The sequence below is a fragment of the Petromyzon marinus genome (genome assembly GCF_048934315.1).
Source record: "Petromyzon marinus isolate PM22_M1 ecotype Great Lakes invasive population chromosome 67 unlocalized genomic scaffold, UKy_Petmar_22M1.pri1.0 chr67_unloc.4, whole genome shotgun sequence".
NCBI lineage: Eukaryota > Metazoa > Chordata > Hyperoartia > Petromyzontiformes > Petromyzontidae > Petromyzon > Petromyzon marinus.
Genome location: NW_027422594.1, coordinates 256,643 through 278,314, shown reverse-complemented (window position 1 = coordinate 278,314; position 21,672 = coordinate 256,643). Strand labels below are relative to the sequence as shown.

Genomic DNA, 21,672 nt, shown 5'->3' with positions numbered 1-21,672 from the left:
CCGTTTCAGATAATCGTCACCGGTGGTGTTGGTGGCCGTGAGCGGGAGTCGAACCAGGGTGGCCGGGTTCGTAGCGCAGCGTAGCGCTAACCACAACACCCACCGCTCCCCACCACCACCGTCAACGCCGCCATCGCCACCGCCGCTACCACCACCACCGCTACCACCACCACCGCCACCACCACCACCACCACCATCACCACCACCATCACCACCACCACCACCGCCGCCACCACCACCACCACCACCATCACCACCACCACCACCGCCACCACCACCACCACCGTCACCACCACCACCACCGTCACCACCACCACTACCACCTCGACCACCACCACCACCACCGTCCCCACCACCACCACCACCGCCACCACCACCGCCACCACCACCAACACCACCGCCACCGCCATCGCCGCCAGACCTCACCTTGTCGAGGTCGGCGCAGCTCCCATGATGCTGTGCGGCGAGGATGTCCAGGAGCTCGTGAGTGCGGTCCAATGGCGGCTTCACCACTGTCAACATCACCATCATCATCACCATCAACATCACCATCGTCTTCGCCATCATCTTCGCCATCATCTTCACCATCATCGCCGGCATCATCATCACTATCAGCATCATCATCACTATCAGCATCATCATCATCACTATCAGCATCATCACCATCAACATCACCATCATCTTCGCCATCATCTTCACCATCATCGCCGGCATCATCATCATCATCACTATCAGCATCATCATCACCATCAGCATCATCATCATCACCATCATCATCATCACCATCATCATCACCATCAACATCACCATCGTCTTCGCCATCATCTTCACCATCATCGCCGGCATCATCATCACTATCAGCATCATCATCATGACCATCAGCATCATCATCATCACCATCAGCATCATCATCACCATCAGCATCATCAGCATAATCCACATCATCCACTATCATCATCATCAACATCATTACCTTCATCGCCAGGATCATCATCAGCATCAGCATCATCATCCCATGCATGACAAAGACCACCACCTATGAAGGCCGGCACGGTGGCCAGCTCCAAGCCCGACCTCCTTACACTCACTCACACTCACTCACTCACACTCACTCACTCACACTCACTCACTCACACTCACTCACTCACTCACACTCACTCACACTCACTCACTCACTCACACTCACTCACTCACACTCAATCACTCACCCTCACTCACTCACACTCACTCATTCACTCACACTCACTCACTCACCCTCACTCACTCACACTCACTCAACACTCACTCAACACTCACTCACTCACTCACCCTCACTCACTCACACTCACTCACTCAACACTCACTCACTCACCCTCACTCACTTACCCTCACTCACTCACACACTCAATACTCACTCTCACTCACTCACTCTCACTCACTCAACACTCACTCACTCTCACTCACTCAGCACTCACTCACTCAACACTCACTCGCTCACTCACCCTCACTCACTCACTCACTCTCACACACTCACTCTCACACTCTCACTCACCCTCACTCACTCACTCACCCTCACTCACTCTCACACTCTCATTCACTCACTCAACACTCACTCACTCACCCTCACTCACTCACTCTCACACACCCTCACTCACTCACTCAACACTCACTCACTCAACACTCACTCACCTTCACTCACTCACGCTCACTCACTCAACACTCACTCACTCAACACTCACTCAACAATCACTCACTCACTCAACACTCACTCACTCACTCACACACTCATTCACTCACCCTCACTCACTCACACTCACTCACTCATCCTCACTCACTCACACTCACTCACTCACCCTCACCCACTCACAAAAGACAAAGACAAAGATCCCCCGTATAGCCTTAACAGACTGTAGGGGCAAGTGCTGTTAGCGAGCACCTACTCACTCACTCACTCTCACTCACTCACTTACCCTCACTCACTCACACTCACTCACTCACACACTCAACACTCACTCTCACTCACTCACTCACCCTCACTCACTCAACACTCACTCACTCAACACTCACTTACTCACCCTTACTCACACTCACTCAGTCACCCTCACTCACTCACTCTCACTCACCCACTCACCCTCACCCACTCACCCTCACTCACTCACTCAACACTCACTCACCCTCACCCACTCACACTCACGCACTCACACTCACTCACTCACCCTCACTCACTTACCCTCACTCACTCACACTCACTCACTCACACACTCACTCACCCTCCCTCACTCTCACACACTCACCCTCCCTCACTCACTCTCACACTCTCACTCACTCACTCAACACTCACTCTCACTCACTCACTCACCCTCACTCACTCAACACTCATTCACTCAACACTCACTTACTCACCCTTACTCACACTCACTCAGTCACCCTCACTCACTCACTCTCACTCACCCCCTCACCCACTCACCCTCACCCACTCACCCTCACTCACTCTCACTCAACACTCACTCACTCAACACTCACTCACTCACTCAACACTCACTCACTCACCCTCACTCACTCACTCTCACACTATCACTCACCCTTACTCACTCACCCTCACTCCCTCACTCACTCTCATACTCTCACTCACCCTTACTCACTCACCCTCACTCACTCACTCTCATACTCTCACTTACCCTCACTCCCTCACACTCACTCACTCACTCACCCTCACTCACCCTCTCTCACTCACCCTCATTCACTCACCCTCACTCACCCTCACACACTCACCCTCACTCACCCTCACTCACCCACACTCACCCACACTCACCCACGCTCACTGCAGAACAGGGGCTGAACACACACACGCACTCGCACACGCACACACACACTCGCACACACACTCGCACACACACACGCACACACTCGCACACACACACTCGCACACACATACACTCACACACACTCGCACACACACACACTCGCACACACACACACACTCACACACACACGCACACTCGCACACACACACTCGCACACACACACACACACACGCACACACACTCGCACACACACACACGCTCGCACACACACACGCACACTCGCACACACACACACACACACACACACTCGCACACACTCACACACTCGCACACACACACACACACACTCGCACACCCACACACACACACTTGCACACACACACACACACACACTCGCACACACACACACACGCACACACACACACACACGCACACTCACACACCCACACACACACACCACAGACGCCCCACACTCGCAGAGTCAAACCCGAGCCGGGAATCGAACCCGGGGCTCCCCCCTTTCCCACACCGGCGAGGTGACGTCCGACCCCGTGACTCACCGGCCACGACCGTGTCCGATCGCGAACGCACGTGCCTGGACCTCCCCTGCCTCGACCTCCCTTCCACGGACGTCTGGCTGCGGTGGCTGGCGGCGGCGGCGGCGTCGGTAGAGCCACCGCCACCGCCACCGCCTCCGCTACCTCCTCCGCCGCCGCTACCGGCGGAGGCGGAGGAGGAGGAGGTAGCGGCGGAGGTACCGGAGGTGCAGTTCACGTCGTGGGCAGGGCTGTCGGTAACGGCCGTGGTGGTGGCGGCGTTGATGGCGGCGGAGGTCTGCATGAGGCTGTGTCTGCGTGGCGAGGGGCCGGATGCAGGAGCCCTCAGGGACATGAGACTGTGGCTCTTGGACAAATGCGAGGAGCAGGACGTGTGGGCTCCCACCTTGAGACGCACGCAAACACACCGGGGACAAAGATGGCAGCCCCCCTCCACCACCAAAAGCGCTGTTCGCGGGGAACAGCAGCGGCAGCCGCGCCTAAGAAGGCCGGCGCTGGTGAGTGGTGAGTGAGTGGTGAGTGAGTGGGCGAGTGAGTGGTGAGTGAGTGGGCGAGTGAGTGGTGAGTGAGTGGGCGAGTGAGTGGTGAGTGAGTGGGCGAGTGAGTGGGTGAGTGAGTGGGCGAGTGAGCGGGTGAGCAGGCGAATGAGTGGTGAGTGAGTGAGTGGTGAGTGAGCGGGTGAGAGAGCGCCTGAGTGGGCGGGCGAGTGAACAGGTGAGTGGGTGAATGAGTGGGTGAGTGGTGAGTGAGTGGTGAGTGAGTGGTGAGTGAGCGGGTGAGTGGTGAGTGGTGAGTGAGTGGTGAGTGAGTGGGCGAGTGAGTGGGTGAGTGAGTGGGCGAGTGAGCGGGTGAGCAGGCGAATGAGTGGTGAGTGAGTGAGTGGTGAGTGAGCGGGTGAGAGAGCGCCTGAGTGGGCGGGCGAGTGAACAGGTGAGTGGGTGAATGAGTGGGTGAGTGGTGAGTGAGTGGTGAGTGAGTGGTGAGTGAGCGGGTGAGTGGTGAGTGGTGAGTGAGTGGTGAGTGAGTGGGCGAGTGAGTGGGTGAGTGAGTGGGCGAGTGAGCGGGTGAGCAGGCGAATGAGTGGTGAGTGAGTGAGTGGTGAGTGAGCGGGTGAGAGAGCGCCTGAGTGGGCGGGCGAGTGAACAGGTGAGTGGGTGAATGAGTGGGTGAGTGGTGAGTGAGTGGTGAGTGAGTGGTGAGTGAGCGGGTGAGTGGTGAGTGGTGAGTGAGTGGTGAGTGAGTGGGCGAGTGAGTGGGTGAGTGAGTGGGCGAGTGAGCGGGTGAGCAGGCGAATGAGTGGTGAGTGAGTGAGTGGTGAGTGAGCGGGTGAGAGAGCGCCTGAGTGGGCGGGCGAGTGAACAGGTGAGTGGGTGAATGAGTGGGTGAGTGGTGAGTGAGTGGTGAGTGAGTGGTGAGTGAGCGGGTGAGTGGTGAGTGGTGAGTGAGTGGTGAGTAAGTGGGCGAGTGAGTGGGTGAGTGAGTGGGCGAGTGAGCGGGTGAGCAGGCGAATGAGTGGTGAGTGAGTGAGTGGTGAGTGAGCGGGTGAGAGAGCGCCTGAGTGGGCGGGCGAGTGAACAGGTGAGTGGGTGAATGAGTGGGTGAGTGGTGAGTGAGTGGTGAGTGAGTGGTGAGTGAGCGGGTGAGTGGTGAGTGGTGAGTGAGTGGTGAGTGAGTGGGCGAGTGAGTGGGTGAGTGAGTGGGCGAGTGAGCGGGTGAGCAGGCGAATGAGTGGTGAGTGAGTGAGTGGTGAGTGAGCGGGTGAGAGAGCGCCTGAGTGGGCGGGCGAGTGAACAGGTGAGTGGGTGAATGAGTGGGTGAGTGGTGAGTGAGTGGTGAGTGAGTGGTGAGTGAGCGGGTGAGTGGTGAGTGGTGAGTGAGTGGTGAGTGAGTGGGCGAGTGAGTGGGTGAGTGAGTGGGCGAGTGAGCGGGTGAGCAGGCGAATGAGTGGTGAGTGAGTGAGTGGTGAGTGAGCGGGTGAGAGAGCGCCTGAGTGGGCGGGCGAGTGAACAGGTGAGTGGGTGAATGAGTGGGTGAGTGGTGAGTGAGTGGTGAGTGAGTGGTGAGTGAGCGGGTGAGTGGTGAGTGGTGAGTGAGTGGTGAGTGAGTGGGCGAGTGAGTGGGTGAGTGAGTGGGCGAGTGAGCGGGTGAGCAGGCGAATGAGTGGTGAGTGAGTGAGTGGTGAGTGAGCGGGTGAGAGAGCGCCTGAGTGGGCGGGCGAGTGAACAGGTGAGTGGGTGAATGAGTGGGTGAGTGGTGAGTGAGTGGTGAGTGAGTGGTGAGTGAGCGGGTGAGTGGTGAGTGGTGAGTGAGTGGTGAGTGAGTGGGCGAGTGAGTGGGTGAGTGAGTGGGCGAGTGAGCGGGTGAGCAGGCGAATGAGTGGTGAGTGAGTGAGTGGTGAGTGAGCGGGTGAGAGAGCGCCTGAGTGGGCGGGCGAGTGAACAGGTGAGTGGGTGAATGAGTGGGTGAGTGGTGAGTGAGTGGTGAGTGAGTGAGCGAGTGAGTGGGTGGGCGAGTGAGCGGGTGAGTGGGTGAATGAGTAGGTGAGTGGTGAGTGAGTGGTGAGTGAGCGGGTGAGTGAGCGGGTGAGTGAGTGGGCGAGTGAGTGGGTGAGCGGGCGAATGAGTGGGTGAGTGGTGAGTGAGTGGTGAGTGAGCGGGTGAGTGAGTGGGCGAGTGAGCGGGTGAGTAGTCGAATGAGTAGGTGAGTGGTGAGTGAGTGGTGAGTGAGCGGGTGAGTGAGTGGGTGAGTGAGTGGGCGAGTGAGCGGGTGAGCGGGCAGATTGAGTGGTGAGTGAGTGGTGAGTGAGTGGTGAGTGAGCGGGTGAGAGAGCGCGTGAGTGGGCGGGCGAGTGAACAGGTGAGTGAGTGGGCGAGTGAGCGGGTGAGTGGGTGAATGAGTGGGTGAGTGGTGAGCGAGTGGTGAGTGAGCAGGTGAGTGAGTGGGTGAGTGAGCGAGTGAGTGGGCGGGCGAGTGAACGGGTGCATGAGTGGGTGAGTGGGCAAGTGGGTGGGTGAATGAGTGGGTGAGAGAGCGAGTGAGTGAACGGGTGAGTGAGTGGGCAAGTGAGTAGGCAAGTGAGTGGGCGAGTGAGTGGGGGAGTGAGTGGGTGAATGAGTGGGTAAGTGGTGAGCGAGCGGTGAGCGAGTGATGAGCGAGTGGTGAGCGAGTCGTGAGTGAGTGGTGAGTGAGTGGTGAGTGAGCGAGTGGTGAGTGAGTGAGTGGTGAGAGAGCGAGTGATGAGTGAGTGGTGAGTGAGCGAGTGGTGAGTGAGCGAGTGGTGAGCGAGTGGTGAGTGAGTGAGTGGTGAGCGAGTGGTGAGCGAGTGGTGAGTGAGTTGATGAGTGAGTGAGTGGTGAGTGAGTGGTGGGTGAGTGGTGAGTGGTGAGTGAGTGAGTTGATGAGTGAGTGAGCGAGTGGTGAGCGAGTGGTGAGCGAGTGGTGAGTGAGCGAGTGGTGAGTGAGTGGTGAGTGAGTGGTGAGTGAGTGGTGAGTGGTGAGTGAGTGAGTGGTGAGCGAGTGGTGAGCGAGTGGTGAGTGAGTGAGTGAGTGGTGAGTGAGTGGTGAGTGAGTGAGCGAGTGGTGAGCGAGTGGTGAGTGAGTGAGTGGTGAGTGAGTGAGTGAGTGGTGAGTGAGTGAGTGGTGAGCGAGTGGTGAGCGAGTGAGTGGTGAGTGAGTGGTGAGTGAGTGGTGAGTGAGTGAGTGGTGAGTGAGTGGTGAGTGAGTGGTGAGTGAGTGAGTGGTGAGTGAGTGAGTGGTGAGTGAGTGAGTGGTGAGTGAGTGAGTGGTGAGTGAGCGAGTGGTGAGTGAGTGAGTGGTGAGTGAGTGAGTGGTGAGTGAGTGAGTTTATGAGCGAGTGGTGAGTGAGTGAGTGGTGAGTGAGTGGTGAGCGAGTGGTGAGCGAGTGAGTTGATGAGTGAGTGAGTGGTGAGTGAGTGGTGAGTGAGTGGTGAGCGAGTGGTGAGTGAGTGAGTGAGTGGTGAGTGGTGAGTGAGTAGTGAGTGGTGAGTAAGTGGTGAGTAAGTGGTGAGTGAGTGGTGAGTAAGTGGTGAGTGAGTGGTGAGTGAGTGGTGCTAGTGGTGAGTGGTGAGTGGTGAGCTAGTGGTGAGTGGTGAGTGGTGAGCTAGTGGTGAGTGGTGAGTGGTGAGCTAGTGGTGAGCTAATGGTGAGTGGTGAGCTAGTGGTGAGTGAGTGGTGAGTGAGTGGTGAGTGGTGAGTGAGTGGTGAGTGAGTGGTGAGTGAGTGGTGAGTTATGAGTGAGTGGTGAGTGAGTGGTGAGTGAGTGGTGAGTAAGTGGTGAGCACGCTCACCGTGGCTGGGTCGATGAGCCCCAGCTGCCCCGGGTTGTTCTCCTCCAGCGCCCCCAGGCACAGCAACATGGCCGTCACGTGTGGCACACTCCGGGCAAACGCGTGCTCTGGGCAAAGCCAAGGTCACCCGGCGTGACCTCTAACACCACGTGGGGGCGAGGTGAAGGTCACCCGGCGTGACCTCTAACACCACGCGGGGGCGAGGCCAAGGTCACCCGGCGTGACCTCTAACACCACGTGGGGGCGAGGTGAAGGTCACCCGGCGTGACCTCTAACACCACGCGGGGGCGAGGCCAAGGTCACCCGGCGTGACCTCTAACACCACGTGGGGGCGAGGCCAAGGTCACCCGGCGTGACCTCTAACACCACGTGGGGGCGAGGTGAAGGTCACCCGGCGTGACCTCTAACACCATGCGGGGGGCGAGGCCAAGGTCACCCGGCATGACCTCTAACACCACGTGGGGGCGAGGCCAAGGTCACCCGGCATGACCTCTAACACCACGCGGGGGCGAGGCCAAGGTCACCCGGCATGACCTCTAACACCACGTGGGCGCGAGGCGAAGGTCACCCGGCGTGACCTCTAACACCACGTGGGGGCGAGGTGAAGGTCACCCGGCGTGACCTTCACCGGTGTTGGCCGTGAGCGGGAATCGAAACCCGGGCCGCCGGGGGGGATTGTAACGCTGTGCGTGAACCGCTACGCTACGGTTCCACACACACACACACACGTGTACACACACACACACGTACACACACACACACACACGTACACACACACACACACGTGTACACGCACACACGTACACACACACACACACGCACTCACACGCACGTGTACACGCACACACGTACACACACACACACACGCACTCACACGCACGTGTACACGCACACACGTACACACACACACACGCACTCACACGCACGTGTACACGCACACACGTACACAACAACAACAACCGCCATTCGCCACTAAGTGGCGGTGACGTCACCACGACGCTTGTGCCAGGCTATGTGCACCCTGAGGCCACGTGAAGTGTCGAACGCCCGCTGGCAGGAGGTCACGGGGCAGACCCAGGTGCCATGGGTCGACTGACTGAGATGACTGGCTGATGCACCACCTGTGCCCCCTACTGTGCCAACCTGCTGTGCTTTAGCCACCCGGCGCTCCGCTCGCTGTTGTGAGCGTCGCTCCTCCGCCCTCCGTTGTTGTTGGAGGGCGACTGCCTCCAACTGCCCAGTAGCATCCTTCACGAGCCTCCTCCGCAGAGGCCGATCTTGACACCGCTGGTACCAGTCATCGGCAAGTCCACTCAGCTCCACGTCCTCCTGTACCACATCACTCCATCTCTTCTCTAGCCCGTGCCGCGCCCGCTTAGCCCCCTCAATCCGGCCAAACAAAAGCTGTTTCGGCATGCGGTGGCTGGGCATGCGGGCTACATGACCCAGCCATCGCAGCCTTGCCTGCCGGAGGAGCTCACCGATGGGACCCTGCCCAGATCTTTCAAGGATATGTGAGATCCTCACACAATCCAGTCTGGTTAAACCCAGGATGGATCGTAGGCAGGTCAGCCTAAATGTTTCTAACCGGTGAAGATGTTCCATTCGGGGGGTCCACGTTTCGCAAGCGTAGAGAAGGGAGGGAATGACCGTGGCCGAGAAGACCTGAAGCTTAGTGTGGAGCGACAGACCAGGTAGCTTCCACACAGCGTTACGCAACCGATGAAAAGATATTGCCGCTCGACTGATTCGGAGTGAGACCTCTGCTGTTAAACTGGAGCCAGTCATAAGCACACTGCCCAGGTATGGGAAACTCTCCACTCTCTCCACAACTGCCCCATCACCGATTGGGAGTTGTGGGGGTGGAGTGTCCGATGGTACAAAATACCCAGGCAGGTGCTTAGTTTTGGTGGGGCTGATGGTAAGGCCCCACCTCTTAGTGGCACGCTCCAGTCTCAGCAGCAGCGTCTCCAACTCCTCCTCTGACTGAGCAGCTATTACCAAGTCATCAGCATACATAACGTGGTTGAGCAATAGGGAGCCATCCCTTGACCGCACCCGGGCATCGATTAGCCTCCCATTATATCTGTACCATATGGAGATTCCCCCGGTACAGCTACTGAAGGCTTCACGAACTACGTGGTAAAAATAGATGTTAAATAATGTGGGAGCCAGAGGACATCCCTGTCGCACCCCAAGGTGTACAGGGAATGGCTCTGACTCCCGGCCACGTAGTTTTACCCGGGCCCGCTCACCATCATGAAGGTCCTTAATGATCGTGAGCAGAGCACGAAGAACGACCCAGAGCCCAGGCCTACTGATGGTATCATAGGCCTTGACCAGGTCAATAAAGCAGAGATGTAGGTCTTGTTGGAATTCCCTACACCTCTGCTGTAGCAGACGGACAGAAAATATGGCATCTGTGCAGGACCGCCCTTTCCTGAAACCGCATTGGGGCTCCGCAAGCCTCTCCTCAGCGTGCCTGGCAAGGCGATGCTGAATAATCCTTGCCAGGACCTTTCCCGGCACACTGAGGAGTGAGATGCCCCTGTAGTTGTTACAGTCTGTGCGGTCCCCCTTCTTAAAAAGGGGGACCACCAGGGCATCCTTCCAATCCTGCGGAACCCGTCCAGTGGTCCAGACTGTTGTTATGATGTCATATAGGGCAGTCTGTGCACAAACGCCACCCTCCCTCAGCATTTCGCTTGGGAGATCATCTCTGCCCGCTGCCTTTCCTGGTCTCAGACTCCGGATCGCCTTCAATACTTCCTCAGCAGATGGCACCTCAGCCAGCCACTCACAGGGGGTGACTTCATCCAATAGTTGAGGCACCGCAGCCTCAGCAGGGTCATCCTCACTTTGTGCCACGATGTTTTCCTGGCTGAGGGATTTTCCCTCCCCCAGGACCTCACAGAAATGCTCAGCAAATCTGCGAACCTGTTCCTGGGGGTCGGAAATTGGATCACCGTTTTTTCCCCTAATGATGGTAATAGGTGTGGCGCTGCAGGTTACTTTTTTGATGGAGTTAAATAGAGATTTGTGATCACGGGCCACTGAGGCAGACTCCATCTCCTCAGCAACCCACGACCACCACCCATCCTTGCAGCGCCTCACGGCTCTCCGAACCTCCGAGCGAAGGCTGCGTCAGAGAATGAGGAGCGAAGCCTCCTCATTCTCTGACGTGGGATTCTGTAGCCGATGACAGTGGGCCTGTCGCTTTTTCTCAACCATCGTGAACAACTCCTCTGTCATCCAGGGTGTCTGGGGAGGTCTGGACCGCGTACCCAAAGCAGCCATTGCAGCTGCATGAGTCACAGTCCTAAACCTCGCCCATTTACCCTCGACATCAGGAGGAGTCGGGGACGATGCCAATCCCAGCCGCAAGCGATGATGAAATTCTCGCTTGCAACTTTCATCAGATAACTGAGACCAGGCCACTTTAGGTTGGAATGGGGTCCTGGGTGTACACCCACCACCGGAGTGGAAGAATGGCAGGCGCATCTTACAGATGACTAGTCGATGGTCAGAGGGCAGATCAGCTCCACGGTAGGTCCTGGTGTCAAGGACATGGGCTCGCATTCGCTGGTCCGTCACTATGTAGTCCAGCAGATGTTGTTGCTTGGACCCGGCATGCATCCATGATGTTGTGTGGATGCGCCGATGCCGGAACAGCGTGTTGGTAATTACAAGCCCATGGGCTGCACAAAAATCTAGCAGCCTCCTACCGTTGTTATTGAGCTGATCTGGCCCATGCCCTCCAATCACTCCAGACCAGGTGCCAGTATCATGACCAACTCGGGCATTGAAGTCACCCAACATGATGACTCTATCCCGAGGGGCCACTTTAGCCAGCACCTGTGACAGGAGGTCATAGAAGGCATCTGACTCATCGGCTTTGCCTGCATCCCTCCACGGATGTTCATCTTCGGTGGGGGCATAAGTAACCACGACCACCATTCCTCGCCTCCGGTTGATGGGAAGGCGAGCCCAAAGTAGCCTGGGGCTTACAGCTTCCCACACCTCACCGCCACGCTCCCACGCCCCCTTCATTCTTTTGTTCAAAAGAAGACCCACACCCTGTTGTTTGGCAGTCTGCTGCCCCGAGTAGAGGACTGTCCACCCCTCATGGTGGCAGGAGCCAGAGCCGGTCCACCGGACCTCCTGAATGCCGCATAGATCCAGGCGGTACCGGTCCAGCTCCCGACAGAGGAGTGGCAGCCTCTCCTCCGCAGTGAGCGTTCGAACATTCCACGTGGCCACCCGTAGTGGCTTTTCATTGTTTCTGGAGTAGCCCCGAGGGTAGGTATTCAATCTCCTGGCTCCGCCAATTGGGGTTTGGCCAGGAGACGTCATAGACGCCTGGCCCCCCGGGGCCTCCGGCACAAGCTTAGTTGTTACATATTTCAGTTTAATTTGTGGTTTTGTGGTAATTAATTGAAGGTGGAGGGGTTACCAGCCCCTCGCACCCGTCCAGAGCCCCCGTTTAGCCCCTGTGGTGGACACATATGCCATGAGGGGAGGAGCCAATCAAAATTGGAACTCCCCCCACAGCGCTGTCCACAACAGAGTTGCCCGTCCGGCACCGCGCTCACACACACACACGTGCTCACACACACACACACACGCGCTTACACACACGTACACACACACGCGCTCACACGCGCTCACACACACACGTACACACACACACACGCGCTTACACACACACACGTACACACGTACACACACACGTACAACAACAACAACCGCCATTCGCCACTAAGTGGCGGTGACGTCACCACGACGCTTGTGCCAGGCTATGTGCACCCTGAGGCCACGTGAAGTGTCGAACGCCCGCTGGCAGGAGGTCACGGGGCAGACCCAGGTGCCACGGGTCGACTGACTGAGATGACTGGCTGATGCACCACCTGTGCCCCCTACTGTGCCAACCTGCTGTGCTTTAGCCACCCGGCGCTCCGCTCGCTGTTGTGAGCGTCGCTCCTCCGCCCTCCGTTGTTGTTGGAGGGCGACTGCCTCCAACTGCCCAGTAGCATCCTTCACGAGCCTCCTCCACAGAGGCCGATCTTGACACCGCTGGTACCAGTCATCGGCAAGTCCACTCAGCTCCACGTCCTCCTGTACCACATCACTCCATCTCTTCTCTAGCCCGTGCCGCGCCCGCTTAGCCCCCTCAATCCGGCCAAACAAAAGCTGTTTCGGCATGCGGTGGCTGGGTATGCGGGCTACATGACCCAGCCATCGCAGCCTTGCCTGCCGGAGGAGCTCACCGATGGGACCCTGCCCAGATCTTTCAAGGATTTGTGAGCTCCTCACACAATCCAGTCTGGTTAAACCCAGGATGGATCGTAGGCAGGCCAGCCTAAATGTTTCTAACCGGCGAAGATGTTCCATTAGGGGGGTCCACGTTTCGCAAGCGTAGAGAAGGGAGGGAATGACCGTGGCCGAGAAGACCTGAGGCTTAGTGCGGAGCGACAGACCAGGTAGCTTCCACACAGCGTTACGCAACCGATGAAAAGATATTGCCGCTCGACTGATTCGGAGTGAGACCTCTGCTGTTAAACTGGAGCCAGTCATAAGCACACTGCCCAGGTATGGGAAACTCTCCACTCTCTCCACAACTGCCCCATCACCGATTGGGAGTTGTGGGGGTGGAGTGTCCGATGGTACAAAATACCCAGGCAGGTGCTTAGTTTTGGTGGGGCTGATGGTAAGGCCCCACCTCTTAGTGGCACGCTCCAGTCTCAGCAGCAGCGTCTCCAACTCCTCCTCTGACTGAGCAGCTATTACCAAGTCATCAGCATACATAACGTGGTTGAGCAATAGGGAGCCATCCCTTGACCGCACCCGGGCATCGATTAGCCTCCCATTATATCTGTACCATATGGAGATTCCCCCGGTACAGCTATTGAAGGCTTCACGAACTACGTGGTCAAAATAGATGTTAAATAATGTGGGAGCCAGAGGACATCCCTGTCGCACCCCAAGGTGTACAGGGAATGGCTCTGACTCCCGGCCACGTAGTTTTACCCGGGCCCGCTCACCATCATGAAGGTCCTTAATGATCGTGAGCAGAGGGTCAGGTACTCCAAAAGCACGAAGAACGACCCAGAGCCCAGGCCTACTGATGGTATCATAGGCCTTGACCAGGTCAATAAAGCAGAGATGTAGGTCTTGTTGGAATTCCCTACACCTCTGCTGTAGCAGACGGACAGAAAATATGGCATCTGTGCAGGACCGCCCTTTCCTGAAACCGCATTGGGGCTCCGCAAGCCTCTCCTCAGCGTGCCTGGCAAGGCGATGCTGAATAATCCTTGCCAGGACCTTTCCCGGCACACTGAGGAGTGAGATGCCCCTGTAGTTGTTACAGTCTGTGCGGTCCCCCTTCTTAAAAAGGGGGACCACCAGGGCATCCTTCCAATCCTGCGGAACCCGTCCAGTGGTCCAGACTGTTGTTATGATGTCATATAGGGCAGTCTGTGCACAAACGCCGGCAAAACAACCCCCTACCTCCTCGCGGTGCCGGACGGGCAACTCTGTCGTGGACAGCGCTGTGGGGGGAGATCCAATTTTGATTGGCTCCTCCCTTCATGGCATATGTGTCCACCACAGGGGCTAAACGGGGGCTCTGGACGGGTGCGAGGGGCTGGTAACCCCTCCACCTTCAATTAATTACCACGAAACTACGAATTAAACACACGTACACACACATGCACACACGCGTACATACACGCACGTGTACACGCACACATGTACACACACACGGTTATACACACACACGTGCTCACACACACACACGCGCTCACACACACACACATGCGCTTACACACACACGCTTACACACACAGTACACACACACACGCGCTTACACACACACGCTTACACACTCACACACACGTGCTTACACACACATACACGCGCTCACACACACACGTGCTCACACACACACACAAGCGCTCACACACACACACACACGCGCTCACACACACGCTTACACACACACACATGCGCTTACACACACACACGTGCTCACACACACGCACGCTTACACACACACACACATGCGCTCACACACACGTGCTCTCACACACACGTGCTCACACACAACACACGCTCACACACACGCTTACACACACACACGTGCCTACACACACACACACGTGCCTACACACACACACACACGTGCTTACACACACACACGTGCCTACACACACACACACGCTTACACACACACACACGTGCCTACACACACACACACACCTACACACACACACACGTGCCTACACACACACACACACGTGCCTACACACACACACACGTGCCTACACACACACACACGTGCCTACACACACACACACACACGTGCGTGCGTGCGTGCGTACCTGCGTAGAGACTTCCCACGGGGTGAGGCTGCAGCAGCAGTGGGCTCAGCAGGCGGGACAGCGCGAGCGAGCGCATCGCCTGGCTCAGCCAACGCACCGCCGGCTGGCTGGGATCCCCGGACCCGAGCGCAATGGACTCCTCCTGCTCCTGCTCCAGGCCCTGCTTGTGCACGCAAAGACAAAGGTCCCCCGTGTAGCCTCTAACAGACTCTAGGGGGCAAGTGCCGCTAGCGAGCAGCACCTGCGAAGGCCGGAAACGGCACACGGAGGCGGTGGGCGGCTACCGGCACCACGCCCGGCCGCCTTTGTCTCCCCCAGTGGCGATGTTTTACACACAGCAGCAGCAGGTATTCATTTGAGGCTGAGTCGACCTAGGGGAGGGCCCGGGACCGGTTCAGATAATCGTCGCCCGGGGGGGTGTTGGCCGGGAGCGGGAATCGAACCCCGGGTGGCCAGGTTCACAGCGCAGCGTAGCGCTAACCGCTACACCCACCGCTCCACACACACAGACACACAGACACACACACACAGACACACACACACACACAGAGGTCCCCTGTGTAGCCCACACCTGCGCACATACGTGTACACATGTAGACAAACGCACGTGTGTGTGCGTGTGTGTGTGCGCGTGTGTGTGTGTGGTGTGCGTGTGTGTGTGTGCGTGTGTGTGTGCGTGTGTGTGCATGTGGTGTGCGTGTGCGTGTGTGTGCGTGTGTGGTGTGTGTGTGTGTGACCACGTAGTTCGTGAAGCCTTCTATAGCTGTGCCGGGGGAATCTCCATTTGGTACAGATATAATGGGAGGCTGATCGATGCCCGGGTGCGGTCAAGGGATGGCTCCCTATTGCTCAACCACGTTATGTATGCCGATGATTTGGTAATAGCCGCTCATTCAGAGGAGGAGTTGGAGACGCTGCTGCTGAGACTGGAGCGTGCCACTAAGAGGTGGGGCCTTACCATCAGCCTCACCAAAACTAAGCACCTGCCTGGGTATTTTGCAAAATCGGACACTCCACCCCCACAACTCCCAATCGGTGATGGGGCAGTTGTGGAGAGATTGGAGAGTTTCCCATAGCTGGGCAGTGTGCTCATGACTGGCTCCAGTTTAACAGCAGAGGTCTCACTCCGAATCAGTCGAGCGGCAATATCTTTCCATCGGATGCGTAACTCTGTGTGGAAGCTACCTGGTCTGTCGCTCCGCACTAAGCTTCAGGTCTTCTCGGCCACGGTCATTCCCTCCCTTCTCTACGCTTGCGAAACGTGGACACCCCTAATGGAACATCTTCGCCGGTTAGAAACATTTAGGCTAGCCTGCCTACGATCCATCCTGGGATTAACCAGGCTGGATTGTGTGAGGAGCTCACAAATCCTTGAAAGATCTGGCCAATGTCCCATCGGTGAGCTCCTCCGGCAGGCAAGGCTGCGTTGGTTGGGTCATGTAGCCCGCATGCCCAGCCACCGCATGCCTAAACAGCTTTTGTTCGGCAGGATTGAGGGGGCTAAACGGGCGCGGCACGGGCTAGAGAAGAGATGGAGTGATGTGGTACAGGAGGACGTGGAGCTGAGTGGACTTGCCGATGACTGGTACCAGCGGTGTCAAGATCGGCCTCTGTGGAGGAGGCTCGTGAAGGACGCTACTGGGCAGTTGGAGGCAGTCGCCCTCCAACAACAGCGGAGGGCGGAGGAGCGATGCTCACAACAACGAGAGGAGCGCCGGGTGGCTAAAGCACAGCAGGTTGGCACAGTAGGGGGCACAGGTGGTGCATCAGCCAGTCATCTCAGTCAGTCGACCCGTGGCACCTGGGTCTGCCCCGTGACCTCCTGCCAGCGGGCGTTCGACACTTCACGTGGCCTCAAGGTGCACATGGCCTGGCACAAGCGTCGTGGTGACGTCACCGCCACTTAGTGGCGAATGGCAGTTGTTGTTGTTGTTGTTGTGTGTGTGTGTGCGTGCGAGGCCTGTTGTGCCTGTGAAGCCTTGTACTTGCCTGAGCATCGATCGGGGAGAAATCCGGGCAGAGTCGCTCCAGAGTCCTGAGCAACTCCAAGTACCCGGCCTGGAACCACCACAACCACCACCACCAACACCACAACCAACAACACATGCACCACAATCACCAACACAATCACCGCCACCAGCACAACCACCAAAACCACCACCAACATAACAACCACCACCAACACAGGCACCACAACAACCACCACTACCAACACAACAACAACCACCACCACCAACACAACAACCACCACCAACACAAGCACCACAACAACCACCACAATCACCAGCACAACAACCACGACCGCTACAACCACTCGAACCACCACCACCCCCACAACCATCACCACAACCACTACAACCACCACTACAACCACTACAACCACCACCACAACCATCACCAAAACCACTACAACCACCACCACAACCACTACCACCACCACCACCACAACCACCACCACAACCACTACAACCACCACCACAACCACTACAACCACCACCACAACCACCACTACAACCACTACAACCACCACTACAACCACCACTACAACCACCACTACAACCACTACAACCACCACTACAACCACTACAACCACCACCACAACCACCACAACCACTACAACCACCACCACAACCACAACCACTACAACCACCACCACACCCACCACTACAACCACTACAACCACCACTACAACCACTACAACCACCACCACAACCACCACAACCACTACAACCACCACCACAACCACCACCACCACAACCACTACAACCACCACCACAACCACCACTACAACCACCACTACAACCACCACAACCACTACAACCACCCCCACAACCACCACCACAACCACCACTACAACCACTACAACCACCACCACAACCACCACCACAACCACTACAACCACCACCACAACCATCACCAAAACCACTACAACCACCACCACAACCACCACCACAACCACTACAACCACCACTACAACCACCACAACCACCACTACAATCACTACAACCACCCCCACAACCATCACCAAAACCACTACAACCACCACCACAACCACCACTACAACCACTACAACAACCACCACCACTACAACCACTACAACCACCACCACAACCACCACCACAACCACTACAACCACTACAACCACCCCCACAACCATCACTACAACCACCCCCACAACCATCACCACAACCACCACCACCACAACCACTACAACCACCACTACAACCACCACCCTCAACCACCACCACAACGATAGGCAAGTGATCATCGGGGTTCATGCAGCCGTTGGCGATGGTGAGTGATGGTGAGTGATGGTGAGTGATGTTGGTGATGGTGAGTGATGCCGGTGATGGTGAGTGATGTTGGTGATGGTGAGTGATGATGAGTGATATTGGTGATGGTGAGTGATGGTGAGTGATGGTGAGTGATGATGAGTGATGGTGAGTGATGTTGGTGACGGTGAGTGATGTTGGTGACGGTGAGTGATGTTGGTGACGGTGAGTGATGTTGGTGATGGTGAGTGATGTTGGTGATGGTGAGTGATGTTGGTGATGGTGAGTGATGCCGGTGATGGTGAGTGATGTTGGTGATGGTGAGTGATGCCGGTGATGGTGAGTGATGTTGGTGATGGTGAGTGATGATGAGTGATATTGGTGATGGTGAGTGATGGTGAGTGATGGTGAGTGATGTTGGTGATGGTGAGTGATGCCGGTGAGTGATGTTGGTGATGGTGAATGATGATGAGTGATATTGGTGATGGTGAGTGATATTGGTGATGGTGAGTGATGTTGAGTGATGATGAGTGATGGTGAGTGATGTTGGTGACGGTGAGTGATGTTGGTGACGGTGAGTGATGTTGGTGATGTTGAGTGATGTTGGTGATGGTGAGTGATGTTGGTGATGTTGAGTGATGTTGGTGATGTTGGTGATGTTGGTGATGGTGAGTGATGTTGGTGATGGTTGAGTGATGTTGGTGACGGTGAGTGATGGTGAGTGATGTTGGTGATGGTGAGTGATGTTGGTGATGGTGAGTGATGTTGGTGATGGTGAGTGATGTTGGTGATGGTGAGTGATGATGAGTGATGTTGGTGATGGTGAGTGATGCCGGTGATGGTGAGTGATGTTGGTGATGGTGAGTGATGGTGAGTGATGATGAGTGATATTGGTGATGGTGAGTGATGGTGAGTGATGGTGAGTGATGTTGGTGATGGTGAGTGATGCCGGTGAGTGATGTTGGTGATGGTGAATGATGATGAGTGATATTGGTGATGGTGAGTGATATTGGTGATGGTGAGTGATGTTGAGTGATGATGAGTGATGGTGAGTGATGTTGGTGACGGTGAGTGATGTTGGTGACGGTGAGTGATGTTGGTGACGGTGAGTTATGATGGTGACGGTGAGTGATGTTGGTGACGGTGAGTGATGTTGGTGATGGTGAGTGATGATGGTGAGTGATGTTGGTGACGGTGAGTGATGATGGTGAGTGATGGTGAGTGATGTTGGTGATGGTGAGTGATGGTGAGTGATGATGAGTGATGTTGGTGATGGTGAGTTATGATGATGAGTGATGGTGAGTGATGTTGGTGACGGTGAGTTATGATGGTGACGGTGAGTGATGTTGGTGATGGTGAGTGATGATGGTGAGTGATGATGGTGATGGTGAGTGATGATGAGTGATGTTGGTGATGGTGAGTGATGTTGGTGATGGTGAGTGATGTTGGTGATGGTGAATGATGTTGGTGATGGTGAGTGATGTTGAGTGATGTTGGTGACGGTGAGTGATGTTGGTGACGGTGAGTTATGATGGTGACGGTGAGTGATGTTGGTGATGGTGAGTGATGATGGTGAGTGATGTTGGTGATGTTGAGTGATGTTGGTGATGGTGAGTGATGGTGAGTGATGTTGGTGATGGTGAGTGATGTTGGTGACGGTGAGTGATGTTGGTGATGGTGAGTGATGTTGAGTGATGTTGGTGACGGTGAGTGATGGTGAGTGATGTTGGTGATGGTGAGTGATGTTGGTGACGGTGAGTGATGATGGTGAGTGATGTTGGTGATGGTGAGTGATGATGGTGAGTGATGATGGTGAGTGATGTTGGTGACGGTGAGTGATGATAGTGAGTGATGTTGGTGAGTGATATTGGTGATGTTGAGTGATGTTGGTGACGGTGAGTGATGGTGAGTGATGTTGGTGATGGTGAGTGATGTTGGTGATGTTGAGTGATGTTGGTGACGGTGAGTGATGGTGAGTGATGTTGGTGACGGTGAGTGATGTTGGTGACGGTGAGTGATGGTGAGTGATGTTTAGTGATGGTGAGTGATGTTGGTGACGGTGAGTGATGATGAGTGATGTTGGTGACGGTGAGTTATGTTGGTGAGTGATTTTGGTGATGTTGGTGATGTTGAGTGATGTTGGTGATGGTGAGTGATGATGAGTGATGATGATGAGTGATGGTGAGTGATGTTGGTGATGGTGAGTGATGCTGGTGATGGTGAGTGATGTTGGTGATGTTGGTGACGGTGAGTGATGTTGGTGATGGTGAATGATGTTGGTGATGGTGAGTGATGCTGGTGATGGTGAGTGATGTTGGTGAGTGATGTTAGTGATGTTGGTGACGGTGAGTGATGTTGGTGATGGTGAGTGATGTTGGTGATGTTGGTGATGGTGAGTGATGTTGGTGATGATGAGTGATGTTGGTGATGGTGAATGATGTTCGTGATGTTGGTGACGGTGAGTGATGTTGGTGACGGTGAGTTATGATGATGAGTGATGATGAGTGATGTTGGTGACGGTGAGTGATGTTGGTGATGGTGAGTGATGTTGGTGATGGTGAGTGATGTTGGTGATGGTGAATGATGTTGGTGATGGTGAATGATGTTGGTGATGTTGAGTGATGATGAGTGATGTTGGTGACGGTGAGTGATGTTGGTGATGGTGAGTGATGTTGGTGATGTTGGTGACGGTGAGTGATGTTTGTGATGGTGAGTGATGTTGGTGATGGTGAATGATGTTGGTGATGGTGAATGATGTTGGTGATGGTGAGTGATGTTGGTGATGGTGAGTGATGTTGGTGATGTTGGTGATGGTGAGTGATGTTGGTAATGGTGAGTGATGTTGGTGATGTTGGTGATGGTGAGTGATGTTAGTGATGTTGGTGACGGTGAGTGATGTTGGTGATGGTGAATGATGTTGGTGATGTTGGTGACGGTGAGTGATGTTAGTGATGTTGGTGACGGTGAGTGATGTTGGTGATGGTGAGTGATGTTGGTGACGGTGAGTGATGTTGGTGACGGTGAGTTATGATGATGAGTGATGATGAGTGATGTTGGTGACGGTGAGTGATGTTGGTGAGTGATGGTGAGTGATGTTGGTGACGGTGAGTGAGTGATGATGGTGAGTGACGATGAGTGATGTTGGTGAGTGATGTTGGTGATGATGAGTGATGTTGGTGAGTGATGATGGTGAGTGATGATCGTGATGGTGAGTGATGTTGGTGACAGTGAGTGATGATGAGTGATGTTGGTGAGTGATGTTGGTGACAGTGAGTGATGTTGGTGACGGTGAGTTATGATGGTGAGTGATGTTGGTGATGTTGGTGACGGTGAGTGAGTGATGATGAGTGACGGTGAGTGATGTTGGTGACGGT

General features: G+C 55.6%; 1 protein-coding gene across 2 annotated transcripts in view; it reads right to left on the bottom strand.

Moving 5' to 3' along the window:
- Nucleotides 1-21,672, bottom strand: part of LOC116956789 (run domain Beclin-1-interacting and cysteine-rich domain-containing protein-like) — a 64,398-nt gene that overhangs the window by 38,278 nt on the left and 4,448 nt on the right. For both annotated transcript variants that reach the window (XM_076058005.1, XM_076058004.1), the window contains exons 3-7: nucleotides 17,016-17,084; nucleotides 15,027-15,186; nucleotides 7,648-7,754; nucleotides 3,344-3,725; nucleotides 427-512 (exon numbers count right to left, since the gene is read on the bottom strand). In XM_076058005.1, coding sequence (XP_075914120.1) covers nucleotides 427-512; nucleotides 3,344-3,725; nucleotides 7,648-7,754; nucleotides 15,027-15,186; nucleotides 17,016-17,084 — 804 coding nt within the window. The remainder of the gene's footprint in view (nucleotides 1-426; nucleotides 513-3,343; nucleotides 3,726-7,647; nucleotides 7,755-15,026; nucleotides 15,187-17,015; nucleotides 17,085-21,672) is intronic.